This window comes from Nomia melanderi, chromosome 4 (genome assembly GCF_051020985.1).
Source record: "Nomia melanderi isolate GNS246 chromosome 4, iyNomMela1, whole genome shotgun sequence".
Taxonomy (NCBI): Eukaryota; Metazoa; Arthropoda; class Insecta; order Hymenoptera; family Halictidae; genus Nomia; species Nomia melanderi.
Window position 1 is genome coordinate 13,532,141 of NC_135002.1, and position 15,636 is coordinate 13,547,776.

The 15,636-nt window shown below is 33.3% G+C and overlaps 1 protein-coding gene across 6 annotated transcripts in view; it reads left to right on the forward strand.

Annotated features, from left to right (window-relative positions):
- The first annotated feature begins 2,635 nt into the window (after positions 1 to 2,635).
- The window catches only part of LOC116425466 (RYamide receptor), a 67,029-nt gene continuing 54,028 nt past the window's right edge, over positions 2,636 to 15,636 (forward strand). For 2 of the 6 annotated variants that reach the window (XR_004234687.2, XM_031973192.2), the window contains exon 1: positions 15,296 to 15,492. Coding sequence is in view for 1 of the 6 variants with exons in the window: in XM_031973198.2 (XP_031829058.1) it covers positions 3,226 to 3,415 (190 nt within the window). In the remaining 5 variants the exon portion in view is untranslated. Of the gene's footprint in view, positions 3,416 to 13,861; positions 13,931 to 15,295; positions 15,493 to 15,636 lie in introns of those variants that run through there. The other 4 variants (XM_031973198.2, XM_031973191.2, XM_031973199.2 and 1 more) reach the window with 4 other exon arrangements.

Sequence of the window (15,636 nt, forward strand, 5' to 3'; positions counted from 1 at the left end):
TATAAACTTAAAGATTGCTCAGGTCTGTGTCTTCTTGTGATTCATTCTCCGTGTTCTGTCATATCTGTAATGGCATTCAAAGATAAAGCAACCCTCCAAGGTTCTTCATCCCCCTGATGCTATCACGAGGCCCACTGTACATACAAATAGATATTTTCCCATTATATATTCAAGAATTTTTATTAATGCATGATTCAATGCCTAAATAAAAAATTTTTCTTAAGTTTTATCACCTCATAATCATATTATTAGAAAATACTCTAAAACTATTGTTTTCTAATGACTTCTATCGACCAAAGCATATATACCTTTTTGAATTTTTGATATTCCTTAACAATACCTGACATTCGCACACTTTCGTAGTAAAACAAAATTTTACATCAAAATCAGAATATTAATATAATATTAATCCACTATTCCACTATCAATAACTGACCTTCAAGACAGCCGTGAACTTCCAACAATCACACATGCCACTTTCCTCCTATCCGATTTAATAATCAAAGGACTCAAATCAACGCATCAACGAACGAAAGTTTTTTACTATAGTTATTTTCAATCCCAATATTGAAAATTCCACGACAAACCGCGAATACAATAAACAAAGAAAATGGTAAAGTCTAAATATTAAAATACTCGTATGTGGACCAATGACGCGAACAGGTAAAACCACAATGAAGGTTGGAAATAGTGCTCTTTATTCTAGGCACGCAGCCTCGATTCTGCTAGGGTTGCTCATGAAAACGTTTCTGTTCACTTTTATTTTTCTTCTACATCAACGATTGGGAAGACAGCTTTCAGATATCGCTGAAACTTCGATAACCGATGGCAGAGTTCCTCGATATTCCCTTAGCGGGTTGAAGATTGGCGGTTTACATCAGCAAACGAACATTCTATTCCGAAGCTCGCCATGGACTGGACTGGGAACGAGCTAGATTGCATGTAGGAAGTAGATAGATCAAATACGTTTCGCTGTAGCACAGTTTTACCAGCATGCCTCGTCCCTGACCCTGATCTGGTGGATGTCTGCTAAGCCGACGCCCCAAAAATAACAAGAGGCCTGTCCGCTGCACTCAAGGAGACAAGCGTAACCGAAACGTGCCCTGATTTGCATACGCCATTTTACATCGCCAGGTGACGTTCAATTAACATAACAATGATTTAAACCTGACAACAGAGATTTACGCGGAGCTGGAAAGCGTAACTGTAGACGGAGCGTCACGTGTTAATCGTCTATCGATCCTTCCGAGGAAACTTTGATTTCGGAAACTTCAATCATGGTGAGGTGGAAACTTTGAATTTCGATAGGAGTCGTTGGATACAACCTTCTTCTGAGAATAGATAAACAATTACAGCGGATAAAATTAGCTACTTACATCACCCAATATTTTCTTTGTATTTTCTTATCATTTTCTTTTCATTTTCTTTTCATTTTCTTTTTTATTTTCTTTTCATTATTTTTGTATTTTCTCATCGCCGTGTGTTCTTTCCCCGCGGTTCTCTAGTGTAGAAGTTGTTGGTCCATAAAACTTTGGCAAACGATTTAGGATGCGCATCCTTCTCGAAGATATTAGCAAGTTTGGAGGAAGAGTGCTTGGTTTCCTCTTTATTTCTCGTATAATAAGCCTCCCCCTTCATGCAGTTAATTTTCTCGGAAGTCCTGCACGAGGATTATTCGTGACGCTCCTGTCACTTTTCAACTTCCTAATTATATAGAGCACGGTTGACTTACTTCTATTTAGAAATGTAGCAACTTTTGTGGAAAATTCTTTTCCTCCTTCGTACAGTTTTAATATTAACTACTGCTCGCAATGATTAGTTTCCCAACTCTTTCGGAGCGGTGCTTGGAAGGTTCATATAATTACGCGTTAGAATCAACTTTAACTACAATTCAATTCACAAGAAATGCATTTCGGATATCATATCCATTGTTAAATTTTTGTTTAATTTCACAGTGACGTTTTAGAGATTTGGATATGATTAAATAGAGCAAAGAAATTTCTGGTTAATTTCACTTTTCATACATAAATTCGCACAAAATATTTTTGCACCAGTATTAATGATAAGAAACAGTTATTTTAATACTTCCACTGAAATAAATAAAATTTCCTTTAAAAATTCGTTTCATCAGACTACTTTGTCTATCATTAAATTCGAAAATGGAAAACTATAATGAAAAAATGTTATACCCGATGATAGTATTGAGGAAAAGTTATTCTAAATAACAAGTAAATGCTATCTGACTATTATTTGTGAATAAAGAATAATTAATACATTCGTCATTCACAGTTAATAAATAAATTGAATTTATTCCCTAGTTCGAATAACTGTCAACGCTACATACAATAACATAAAAAACGTAAATGACATTATCGCGCTGTCAACCAAATTTCTAAATGCGAATAAGAAATAACGAACAGTAAACAACGAATAAATTCCCACACGGATAACGATTAATTACTTATTCGTCATTGTTACTTAAATAACGTTTTATTCAAATAACGGCCGACATTGCCTGATGATAAATGTCAGTTTTCTTCTAAGACTGGCATGTGTATACGATAGGGGTGCGCAGTGAGGGTGCGCGTTCCTGGTTGCCGGTTGATCCTTTGAGGAAAGTTCGCAGTCCGCCAGCAGCCGCGCTTGATGACACTTTATTCCGCGCCACCTTCTTCCGCGGAAAAGTTTTTCGATGTATGATAGTTACCTATAGACCCAATCTACTTTCACATTTCACTTGTCGCAATTCTTTACCGGTCGCCTGTCCCACGAAAATGAGTCTCTCGACCCTCCTTGGAGCAAAACGATCCAGATCTAAAACAAATGTTTAATTTATTAATTAAACAAGTGTGTTTGTGATTCTTTAAACATCCACTATAACAATGTAAAATAGTTTACGATAACGACATTTGAAGCGAATTCAATCAACACGAAGCGAGTCGAACTTTCAAATCTGTCTCATTGAAAACTGAGTGAATTAAGATCAGTAATGATAATTTCCATGACTTTCGTTATTGCTGTGCACGAATATAAAAAGCTGTTAAAATGTTCGAACAATAATTTAGGGACGTTTAAAGGAGAGTGCTAAGTGCTGGATCATTTTAAAGGAAATGAAGATCGAAAGTGTAATGTACCGATAAATTCATTGATTAATGTATAAGAGACGAATTTCAAATATAAAGTACAGTTTTTGCAAGTGTAATGATTAATTAGTGAAAAGTTTGCATGAATTGGAACGTGAACGCTGGAAGTTATTCAAGTATTATCTCAGTACACGATGTAGCCGGTGCTATCGAAATATCCTTCGAATTGGCGGAAAAGTTTCAATCTGTAGGTGAGAAGGATGCAGCAACAAATCTCGAAGAAAAATATATGATTAAGGAGGAGGACCATACAGGTTCATCGTCGCAACAAGGTACGGAAACTTAGAAACTTTTTTCTTATAAGACATTTACCTTCGCGCGAACTTCTGGTTGCTTGTTGAAACTTGTAGCTGTACTGTGTCATAATAGAACAGAGCCGTGCAACTGTCGCCCAAATAATAAATGAAGGACTAAATTAGTAAGGCAAAATGATATAAACGTCCCTGCTGTTTATTTACTTGGCGATCATTTGTTTTCATTTTTATATAATGTTTTGTATCCACCTGTATCACCTTTTCTGGTAATAATTACTAATAATCTTGATTATGCAAATTCGCATTTCCATAGAACAGATTTATGGCGTGTAAGGATTAAAAAGAAACTTTCTCCTTTTGTTTCTTGAATAGAATAAATGTTGAATATAAATAACAAGTTTATATAGATTATAGTTAATTTTACCGTCAAATTACGGAAGTTTTAAATACTTTCTGCAAATCTTTAGTAAGAATTAATCTGAATGGATTTTAATTGTTTCATAATTTCCCGTATCCATCTGAGATGACACAAAAGCTAATTTACTCTTGAACTTTTATCAGCTTTTATCAGGATAAAGCAATAAATATTGAAATTGCATTATTGAATTTGTAACGAAATCTATCACTAAGAATATGTAAGATTTGAATTTTTAAGAGAATCTTAATAATTTGTGGATTCAGATACGATTCTAATGATGCATTAAAGTATAACATTGTATTTCTTGTATACTTATCCTCCACTTTCAGTTTCTTTTTTGTTATAATTCAACCATTATTATTTATATTATTATTTTTTATTTTACATAGTCTTTCCCTTCGGGTTAGGACGAACATCCGGCGTACTATTTATTTTCATTTATTTAACTTACTTATATACACTTATCTATACTTCATCACTTTTTGCACCTCCCCTGATCCTTCCCTCCTCTTTGGCTTCCTTCTTTCCTTTGATTTTGTTCTCTCTCTCTTCGCCTTTCCGGTCTTTTCCTCTCTAGCTTTTTCAGTATTCCTATCCCTTGGTATTTTTCATACAATGTCATTTCTATGCTTTTTTCACTTCTAGTTCCTTCACGTTCCGTTAGCACATGCTCTGTGCCTTTTTCCTTGTCTCCACATATTCTGCATCTCTTTTCTTTTATTTCCTTCCAATGCTGTGTTGCCTTCATTTTGTTACTGCACCTATATTTACCTTGCTAACTATATTCTTATATCTAGATTCTTCTATTTTCCTCTTTCTTCTTACTGTTTGCTTTTCCATTATTGCACTTATTACTCTCTCTGTTAGACTTTGCTCTCCCACTCCCATTTCTTTGAGTTTCTCCTGACTTATCCCTGTTTTTTCTATCACTTCTTTTTCTTTATCCATTCTCCATCTTTCCTTTCTCCCCGTTCTCCTCCTCTTTCCTTTATGTATTCTTTCACTAGTCTTTTACCTGAATTTCTTGCCTTTCCCTCATTTGCTATTACTCTCCTCATTGCCATTATTGTTATCTGTTCTAGCCTGCATTTTTCTACTATTATATAATTTGCTGTGTTATTATTTATCCCAATATCCACTTTTTATACTTCTCAATACGCTTTCAAACCTTTCATCCTTTATCCATCTCCAGATTTTTTCTCTAAATAGGTTTATGCTCTGTATCAGAGCTCCAGACATTTTTATTCTTTTATAGTTTTTCTGACATATTCTTTCACCCTATGCTCCATACTTTCTTCATAGCTATTACTAATTTCCTTTTTCTCTCCGGTATGTGTCTTTCTGCCTTTCCGGTTTTTTCGGACTTTCCTTCTATCAAATATCACTATTTATGATTTTTCTCTGTTTAGTAGCATTTTCTTTTTTTGTAAATATCTTTCAAATCTTGTGACCATTTTGTTCAGCTCCTCATCTCTTTTTGCTAGTAACATTGTGTATATCGTCAGCGATCAAATTCTTCCCTTCTCTATGTTTATCTCTTCTGTAATTCTTTTTCCCATTTATTTTTCAATATCTGCCGAGCTATATACTGATTAGTGTCAGGCTCGTGGGGCAGCAATGCCTGCCTCCTCTTGTTGTCCAACATTTCTGTGATCTTTTTCCCGTATTCTCACTACGTTCTCTGTTTCTTCGCATGTTTTCATTGTTCTTGTTCTCAATCCTTCATTCACTCCCACTTCTTTCAATCCTTCTCCGAGTATCTTCCTCTCTACTCTATCGTAGTTCAATCATTATAACGTTGCAGATTAATTAAAAGCTTGTGTATATACAACAAAGTTCCGCAAATGTGTAACCAGTGAAACCAAAAGTAACCGATATTATTAAGAGTTCGTAAATGTCAAAACTGCTACTTCGTGGATGGAAACTGCATCGAATTTCGCAAACTCTAAATGGAACCACAGAAGAATTTAATGTTTTCAGTCTTAATAGATATTTACAAATAACACAATTATCTCCTCAGCTTCTTTTCTTTGATAAAATTAAACCTCCTTCGGCGCTTATACAGAACTCCTTGACGTCATAATAGTATGTTTAAGTAAGTCTTGACGAAAGTTACCGCCCTCTAAGATAGTAATAATGTATCTCACTCCTTTTTGTCTTTTGTTTTGTTTTATTTATGTAGTTGATCAATTTAATAATCACAAATAATCGTAAACACCATTATCAAGCTGTAAAATTCAATAATCACAAATAAACGTAAACTCCATTATCAAGCTGTGAAATTCAATAATCACTAAATAATAATAACTAAAATAATGTCTTGACATTCTTAATAAATATTAATATTAATACTAAAGGAATTCTAAAATTGAAATCGAAAAATGAAATTGAAAAATATAAAATTCTTCCAGTTTGAAAGATTTGAAAAAAGAAAAGAATATCTTTTCAATTTGAAAGATTTGGAAGAAGAAACAAAGAAAATTTTTTTAATTCGAAAGATTGGAAAGAAGAAGAAAGGAAAAAGGAGAATTGAAATTAGTCCCAAGGAATATTAATTTTAAGAAAAATACAGGAAGGTCGCGTACACCACAGAATTTGAATTATATTGTTTTCTAACCAGAAAGTACGAGATTCCGCATATAAAACGAAATCGTATAAATCCGATTTCTGCGTATTCATTTAAAATCGTACGAAAAAAAGATTATCAGAGAATTTTCTCATGTGAAGCTTCCATATCGGGAAAGCTGAATTTTAAACTTCCCACGAGTACCTACGTGCACGTCCCATTTGTATTCGAATTAGCTACGGTCTGTCCATAGATCGTTACTTCTACTACCAATATTACTCGAACGTTCCCGTAAGCTCGCCGTCGAATGACGGATCGACATATTTGATACGACAGCGAAAACAACACCGCAACGCACCGCGCACGGTGCTTAAACTAAATACTGCGGATATACGTGCATTAATGCGATCTCCATTGCGGTTGTCTAATTTCTGATTTGACGATTTTACGTGAACCGGAACGATAACACAATACCGCATCGACACGTTCCAACTAGCTTCATAGTATACATTTTGACTTGTAAACATAATACTTAATTATGATTCTTACAAATTTATTTTATTATTCATAGAATAATTTATATTTTCATACTTATTATATTTTGAAAAACAATGTCGTTATTTATTCGTGTGCTCTCGTCCTTTCACATCGCACGTTCCTTTATTATAATTTTAATTACTTATTATTGACATATTGTTTTTGTTACTTTATTTCACGTTATCTTTCCCTCATTTTCTTTTCTTATGTATTTTAATTAATATGCTGTTACTGGATTTAATGTTTGCAATGAAAGTGTTGTTATTATTAACAGTATTATTAGTGTTGTTGCAGAAATATAGCATTTGATAATGATTCTTAAAATCTATCACATTATTCCGCTTAGGAAATAATTAATTGTTTTTTTTTATGTACCTACAAATATTTTCAATATCTCTCATCGTTCCCAATTTGAGAACGTATAGCGTTCGTTTCACTGTGATATACGTGTATGTCTAGTGAAAGGATGCGTATAGCTCACACTGTAACGTATGATAAATTGATGGTGACGAATTATCGTATCAGGATATCCGTTCCATGATCGGATATGCTTTTATCAGAAAAACTTCAAAGGTCGAATGTTTTTCGAGAAAAAATCTTATGTGACGGATACTTACACTTGGATATCTACATTTCATTTCAAAGTATTTTATACCTATATGTAGAATATCCTATTTTAATCAATAAACGTTTTTTTTGTTTCAAGACGGAAATAATTTAGTGCAATTAATTTAACACTATTGAAATTAAAATATCTCAAAGGTTTCTAATTTTTCGATTGAAACGAATTGGTACCTCTTTATGGATAGTGTCGAAGTGTATAGAATAATATATACAAACTTATATGATTGTATTTAAAAAGTGAAGTTGACATCTATGCTTCATTTATGTGTAAAGTTACGAAACTAGGTAATTGCATTAAATTATTTATTACTTGTTCACACATTATTTACTACTCGAAACAGAATAAATTTCATTTGAAACATTTTTTAAAATAACAGATAGTTTCAGAAATAAAAGTACTTATTGATGAGTAGGACACTCTGTATAACTGCGTACATAATTGATTATCTATTATTAACTAAAGACCAATTATATCTTCACGCGATACACGCTCATCTGGTTAATATAATTCGTAGTGCTCAAATGAATTAATTTAATTACTGCGTAATTTAGAAGATAGATTAAGTTCTGTTAAAACGGAATTTATAATTGTATTAATTATAACCAATGAAATGATTATCCTCTGCGCGCAATATTACAAGCTTATAATCCTTTTGTAATTAAATTTTTTCCGAATTTTTATTCGTTACGTTCTTTTGAATTTTCTAAATCAACGTCTCGCCATATTTCAGAAACTGATTTTATGTATTCAATTTTATTTATTTATTCAATAGATATGTATATCTTAATAATTAATAGAAATTATTATTAAACTACGTTTGATCTTTCTAATTCTCAACTACCATGAAAAATGTTGAAAACCAAGGGTGGCTTTAATTTTTTTATCAGAGACAATTTATATTTCCTCATATTTCGACAATTTAATCCACGGTGTGGTGTAAATGAATTTTCGCTGGGAAAGAATTATTATCGATCACGTACTGTAACAGACGAACAAGCCGCAATTGTACTGTAAATACCAGGGTCGTGAAAGTCGTAATAAAATGGCCGCTTCTGCCTCCTTGGCTGTTTATAGAGGCGCGTTTAAGGGGCGATTCGCGAAGGTGTCGGTTCCGTTTGAAAGATCAATTAAATGAATCCAGTTTGAGTTATAAGATCTTAGAACGGTCGTCCTCGGTTCCGCCTTTTACGAATACCATTAAATTGAGTTAGCCGACCGTCCGACGTGCTTCATCTGTATCCTTTCACGATACCTTTAGACAGGACGTCTTACTTAACTAATGAAACGCTCCTTTCTATCGAAACTATTGTACAGTGGAAAGAGATAAATCCATACTTTCTATTCTACTAACTTTACTTTCGCAAAGCATTCCTTTGCGAATCTTCGATTTTTAATATTCATATAATAACAACAATTGTACCGACACTTCTTCTACCGTGAACTCTCAAATAATTAGCCACAAAGTAAAGGTAAGCAAGTTAGAAGATAAATTTGTTTGGAAACAGAAATACAAAGAAAGACAAAAACTGAAAATCTGATTAATTGGATAATACAAGAATTGATATAAAGTTAAACAAACGAGAGAACGCAGAATTTTAAATCAAATTTTAATAATTTGTTCATTTGACCAGTTCGCGGTACAGTTAATATTAACACAAGAACCACAAGTCAAATCGATTATTTTTATACGATTGTAAAAGTAATATTCCATGTGTTAAAATTTCAATTCACTTGTATTTTATTTCGAGAACTACGCGAGTTCGATTTATTTAATAATTTCTCAGAAAATCGTTTGTGCATTTCCAATAATTGCAAACGAAGAAATTAATAATGAGTCATTCTGACCCGTTTGGTAGCTCTACTGTTCAGTATATTAAATCAATCTGTGCGCAGAATCTCTAAGAAATTCGTCACGTTATTCTAAAGAAATTTCTTAGAATTTAAAGTTATTACTTATCTTATTCATCGTGAAATGTAGTTCTCGAACTCTTTGTACTTGATATTATCTACATTTTCCAGTGCTTGATTAACAGAAATTGGAGTGAAATGTTGAGACTTCTACTTTAAGTAGATCCAGTTTTATTGTTAGAACTATTCCATTCAATATTGATTATCGGATTCATTTACGAATGTCTATTTGTAATCGGTGTTCTACAAACACTGTACCATGTTCAAGTGCATGTAATCACGTTGTTGGTGATTATGTGATCTGCCTTCCTCTATATTTTGCACTTCATATCTATTGTTAGTATCATATATTTCCAATGTCATTATGAGGAAACATGAGCATAGTCAGCTTCGTTTAGAACAGTTACAATTGACAGTAGTGTTTATATAATTTATATAATAAATATTAAATTTATTATTAACAATTATAAAATAATTAAAAATGTAAAAGAATTGAAAATATTATTATATATTTAATAATATCCTTGAAATTCCATAAATTCCTCAATAATTTCATAAAATGTTATAGATTTCAGAAGAGTCACAGTACTATCCGATCAGAGTTCTTTCCACGAAACAGAAACTTGTATCAACTGACATTATTATCGACATAACTTTATTTAAAGACTTGTACGTTTACGTAAGATCACACTTGGCCAAGCAATTTAAAAAATCAAAACTTCGGCGCAAACGTACCTCCCGTATTAAAAGTTTTATTAGATTCAAAGTAAAGTATGAACTTGGTAAACTCCGTTCAAGTGTTTATTTTATAATAGTCTGTGCTTGTAATGCTAACATTTTCTTCGATTATTTCTGTATAAAGTGAAACACTCGATATCTGATCGCAACGAGTCAACGTGACCTAAATTACGTCTATAATTAACAATCGAAACAAACTTATATAAAGAGCACGCGATTATTAACACGTTCAATGCCGCCGTAAATTTCAGTTATATTATTTTTGTAAAGCGTATTGACTTTTCAAATAAAGTACTACATTATATTTAATTTTTTAGTGGCTTTTATATATTTCGAAGTCATTTTTTTACGTTTTTACTGCTTCGTTACATGTTTCACTATCCGTGGCCACATGGATTGTAAAAATATTTTCTTACAAAAGTCTTTCAAAAGTATACGAAATTCTAGTCCGCAAAGGGTTAATTGAGAAAATCGATTGTCATTCGTTATCATTACTATCTAAACCGAATATCATGCGTTACGAGAGAAAGATAAGGGGATTCAAACGGAATTGCAAATTGTTATATTCACGGGACAAAAGAAACGTGGACAATTGAACACGTAAACATCGTTTACTTGAAAAACGGGGCTAGGATAGGCGAAATAAAGGGTTCAAGACCAAGAAATATTTCAGCCCGTTTAAATGGAATTTCCCTCGTTTAGAATAATAAGCGGGGTCTAATAACCGAGTATCATCGCCGAACGCGTGATAAACCGTTTGTCACCGTGGATGATAATTACTAGGCGAAAGAATTTAATCCGAGACGGTGAGGCGGCCGTGTAAAATGATATAGAGGAATTCCACGGGAGTTTCACGGGAAAGTAATTTTCTTGTCAACACCGTGAGTCCGTGTTGGAATACTTTTAGCGAAGTGTCGTGTTCGCACTTGCAAATGACAACATCTTCGCAACGGAAGCCTCTGATAAGGCAGAATTCAGTGCACACGCTGGCTCCACAACGCCGTACTTACGAAATAAAGGACGATCTGTCCCGCCTTAGTAGATCGTCTAGCAAAATTGCTCCTTTCGACGCTTTGCGGTCGAATGCCGCCGCAATGGCGACTTCCGAGCGTCGATATCTAACATCGAAAATTACAAATGATTAACCTCTTCAGGGCCAAATTCCTTTTTGAGAACAAACACAAATGATTCTAGTTTTCGTTGAAGATTTCGTTATCGATGTGTATAAGACGTCATTGACAATTTTCGAACAAAAACATCTCGACGTGCGTGAAATTAATTTAATTACTCAAATGATGACAGATTGATACTTTGCTTTTCGTTTTTCTAGTATTTCAGACGACAATGGGCAATTCGGTTTTCTACCGGAAGAGTTTTTAGAAGTTTGCAAAACCTACAAACGGTTCATACGCCCGTATCGTCGCGTTTCAAAAACAAACTTCTGAGCTCGCTCGCTACTAACAATCCAATCGTTATTTTATTATGGTTTTGTAAGCTAACACTCGGATCTATATTCATAAACAACAAACTGTTGTATTTACTAGAAATAACGTTTACTGAATTTTCAGGTAAACATTTAAAATTTGTATGCATAATGCTACAATAATTTCTAGTATGCTAATTTTATGTAGCATTTATTTCAGATTTCTTAGTATTTACCATCCGAGTACCAGTGAAATATTATACATAAGAGAAGCATTTGCTTTTCCTGAAATGAAATACTTAATTTAATTATTTAACAAATACTAATAAATACGTAAATTAAATACTTCTTTTATGACATACATATTGTTTCAATTCATTATAGAATTTTTGATAACACGAAAATGAAAGTGTTAAGAAAATACTTTTCTTCGAATTTGAATTTCGTATTAAATAATTCTTTCGTTTGTATAAATTAACAATATTTTTTACCTGGAACACCGTAGTAAATGTCGGGACTCGATCAAAGTTGACAGTTCTAATTCGTCACGTAGTCGTTAACGCATTCGTCATAACAACGAGAAGAAAATCGGCGGCGAGATCGCAGACATTGTTATTAAAGACTCATTATTTTCGTTGTAATTTCGTTCGGACCGTTACACGATACATCGCGTGCGTTCTTTTCAGGAGTACTTAGCACAGCCACTTTCTACAACGCATCAGATAAACTGATTAGAGTCGCGTGTGTTCCTCTGAAGCATTGTTCGATGGATGATTATACGTCGAGCATTTTCTCTCGGTGTTCATTCACTGAATATATCGCTGACTCATCGATATATCCGTAGATTAATCTTCCCCGTCGATTCTATACATTTCTTAGAAAATTAACGCAACTGATCTTCGTTTTCTACATATTAAGAAATGCACCATAAAGAAAAAGATTAATGACTCGATGGCCACAGATTTAGATCGAAACGATTTTTACATATTTCACGTAGTAAAATACGCAACCAGTGTTGAAAAATTAAAAATAAAACTAAAATGTCACGCGCAGATGCTTTGTTAGTAAGTTGTAAGCAAAATCTGAAACTAAGTAAATGCTACAGTGTATTTTCTTAATAAAGGATTTATAGGTTCGCAAAGTTTATCCGGAAACTCGTGGTTTACCATATATATTTGTATTCTACTGTAGAGATCAGATCAGACTGGATCAGCGATGTAGAGAATCCTTTACTTCTAAGGGATTTTATTCACCTACAAATAAAGTTGAAAAATCTGTGAAAGTATTCTTTCAAAGTGCTTGTTTAAATTTATTTTACAAAATCCTGTACGTTATGAATAAAACTCAGCAGCCCGGTTATCGCGATAACACGATTTTTAATGCACCAGTAAATCTAACGAATAAAAATGAATCTGAACCTGGCCTCAACAAAATAATTTTAGACGATGAACGATACAAACGAATTTCATAAGGTAAAAGTCCCACCACCTTTACCTTTTTTTAATGTATAATACAATTAATTCTTCTAAAAAATTATAAGTATTTTAACTTTGCGTGGGTTAATGATAAGTTCAAAATGATTTTAAATACAAATAGTTTCACTTGAATACTATAATCAATATATGAAGAAATCGAAAAAGATTTATTGGTAATATTTTTATAAGAATTACGTATTAACCCTTTGCATTCGAAAGTTTTTCGCCAGAATTAATTTAACGGTAGTTTACACATAAATGAAAAAACAAAATTCTTGATTTCAATATTAAACTTTATAATTTTACTGTGTCATATCAAATAGTGACTGAAAATCATTTCTCGAGTGCAAAGGGTTAATCATGTTAAACGCTCAGCAGTTATAGTGTTAACTGAATCTACTGTGCAATTCAAAGGGATAAAATCTTTTTAGTCTGCGGAAGTGGTCTGAGGTGTTCATTAGTTGGGTGACCAGTGAGTTCAGATGGTTGGTTACTTAACCGTAAGTTACGTCTATCGCTGAAGTAAGAAATTTCACCAGCGGATGTGATTTCTTATCACGTTTGCTCAGTTGATCTTCTTATCTGCAACTTTTGTTCGTCAGCTGTAGCGCTGTCTTGTCTCGCTTAATATCTGGAATCTCTCCTGGCGATACGTCGAGTTATCGTTATTGCCGGGCTCAACCTCCGACCATTTAATGCTTCCCGAACAACTTCACAATACATTACATGCTGCACGAAATAGAAACTCAGTTTAAACTTCTTTTCTCTCGTTGTCGGGTGTGCCTCTTTCTAAATCGTATATAACGCTAGTTTGCGGAATTTTATCGTGAATTCTATGGCTTGGTATGTGGTTTCGAAGAAACCGTGACTTTAACCCTCGCAGTAACAATAAGTACAGCGCGGAACGTGTAAAACGCATGAAAAATATATTTAGAAGATGTTTGAGAAATCTGGTGCACGCGATTAATATTTTTCTCTGCACGCTAGGCATTTCAGAAAAGAGAATGATATTTTTGTTTTTTTATAAAGTGTAGAATTATTTTACATTTTTCAGATGTAAAATTATTTTATATTTTTGAGACATAAAATTCTTTGTACGTTTTTACAAAGTTCATCTGTTTTCTTTATTCAATTTTCCTTGAAAATATCTAGGGTGTCGCTTTAGTAAAATTTTCTCTAAATGATGAACTAGGAGACTGTTCCTTCGGGAACATAAAAGTAGCTATTATTACTGGCCGGAGACAAAGTTCGTCCGACATTTATACTCCTTAGATTCTATAGTAGACAAGTATGGGTACAATCCGATGGAAGTTTCTCCAATAAATGACCTACCCTCATGTGGGTCGAGTCTAAAGTCTAGTGTTTGATGAAGTTAATGACGTCCTTGAGTTCTGTGCAGTATCGATTAAAGTATTATGTTAAGTTTGTAAGTAATGAAGAACAAATAATAAATGGCGAACGGTCGATTTTATTTTATAAATATTTTATTCGAAAAATATCAAAAGTAATGACATTTTATTTGTAATTATTATCTCCTGCACTTGTGTTGCATAAAAATATTTTATAAACATATGTGAAATGGAAAATGTAAACATTTCACTTTATCGTTGAACCGTACAATGCGAATTTTTGACCGCGAATTTTGATTGTGCAATTTCAATTGTAGATTTTAATTGAGAAATTACTCTTTTCATCATTTTCGTTACTGCAAATTATGTTTTGTATTATTAAATTAAGCTAAATCAATTTTATTCAATTTATTCTCGCGTATGGAAACACTTTTTCTTCGTTTGTGATATTATTATAATTACAAGAGGTTATGCAGTCGCCTGCAAAAGACACGTAGAACACGTTACGGAAATAACCAGGTGAAATCTCTTTCGACGACATACATATCGTTTGCTTACCACGAAAGTGCAAAATCGGTGCTTACATCGCATTAAGAATGATGCTACAGTTTCGTAGCATTAGCGCATATCGATCGTTCATCGCATATCCCATGGTAGTGTAATTCAGTATGTATCGCACGATATCTCGTGTGTTATGGTTACGCGTTAATGCGCGTCACATCGCCGGGGTTTACGCACTGGTTTAACGTGCATCACGCAGCTGTGTAGTAAAATTTGTAAACAGACTCGGTCTCTATCACATGCACTGGCTTGTTGCTCAAATAAACTCCATTATCATGTCAGTTATCTGTTACCTGATTAACGGTTTGCGTGCGGAGAAGCGCGATCACGACGCTCCTTGCTAGTATTATTTTTGCATTCATTGAGAGCGGTTGCGTTGGTGTAGTTTGACGGAGAAAAGACTTCGCTTGTCCTAAAAGCTAAAAAATCAGGGAGGCAAGGAAATTGGAAAAGACACTGAATGCGACGAAGTGAGATGTAACGATAGCGAATGAAGTTGGTGACACTATGAATTTTATTTTCTATCGTTTTTAGCTTTTAGTAATATATATATATATATATATATATATATATATATATCAAAACTTTATATATATATATAAAGTTTTTAGTAATATAGAAATTAAAAATGACTTTTCT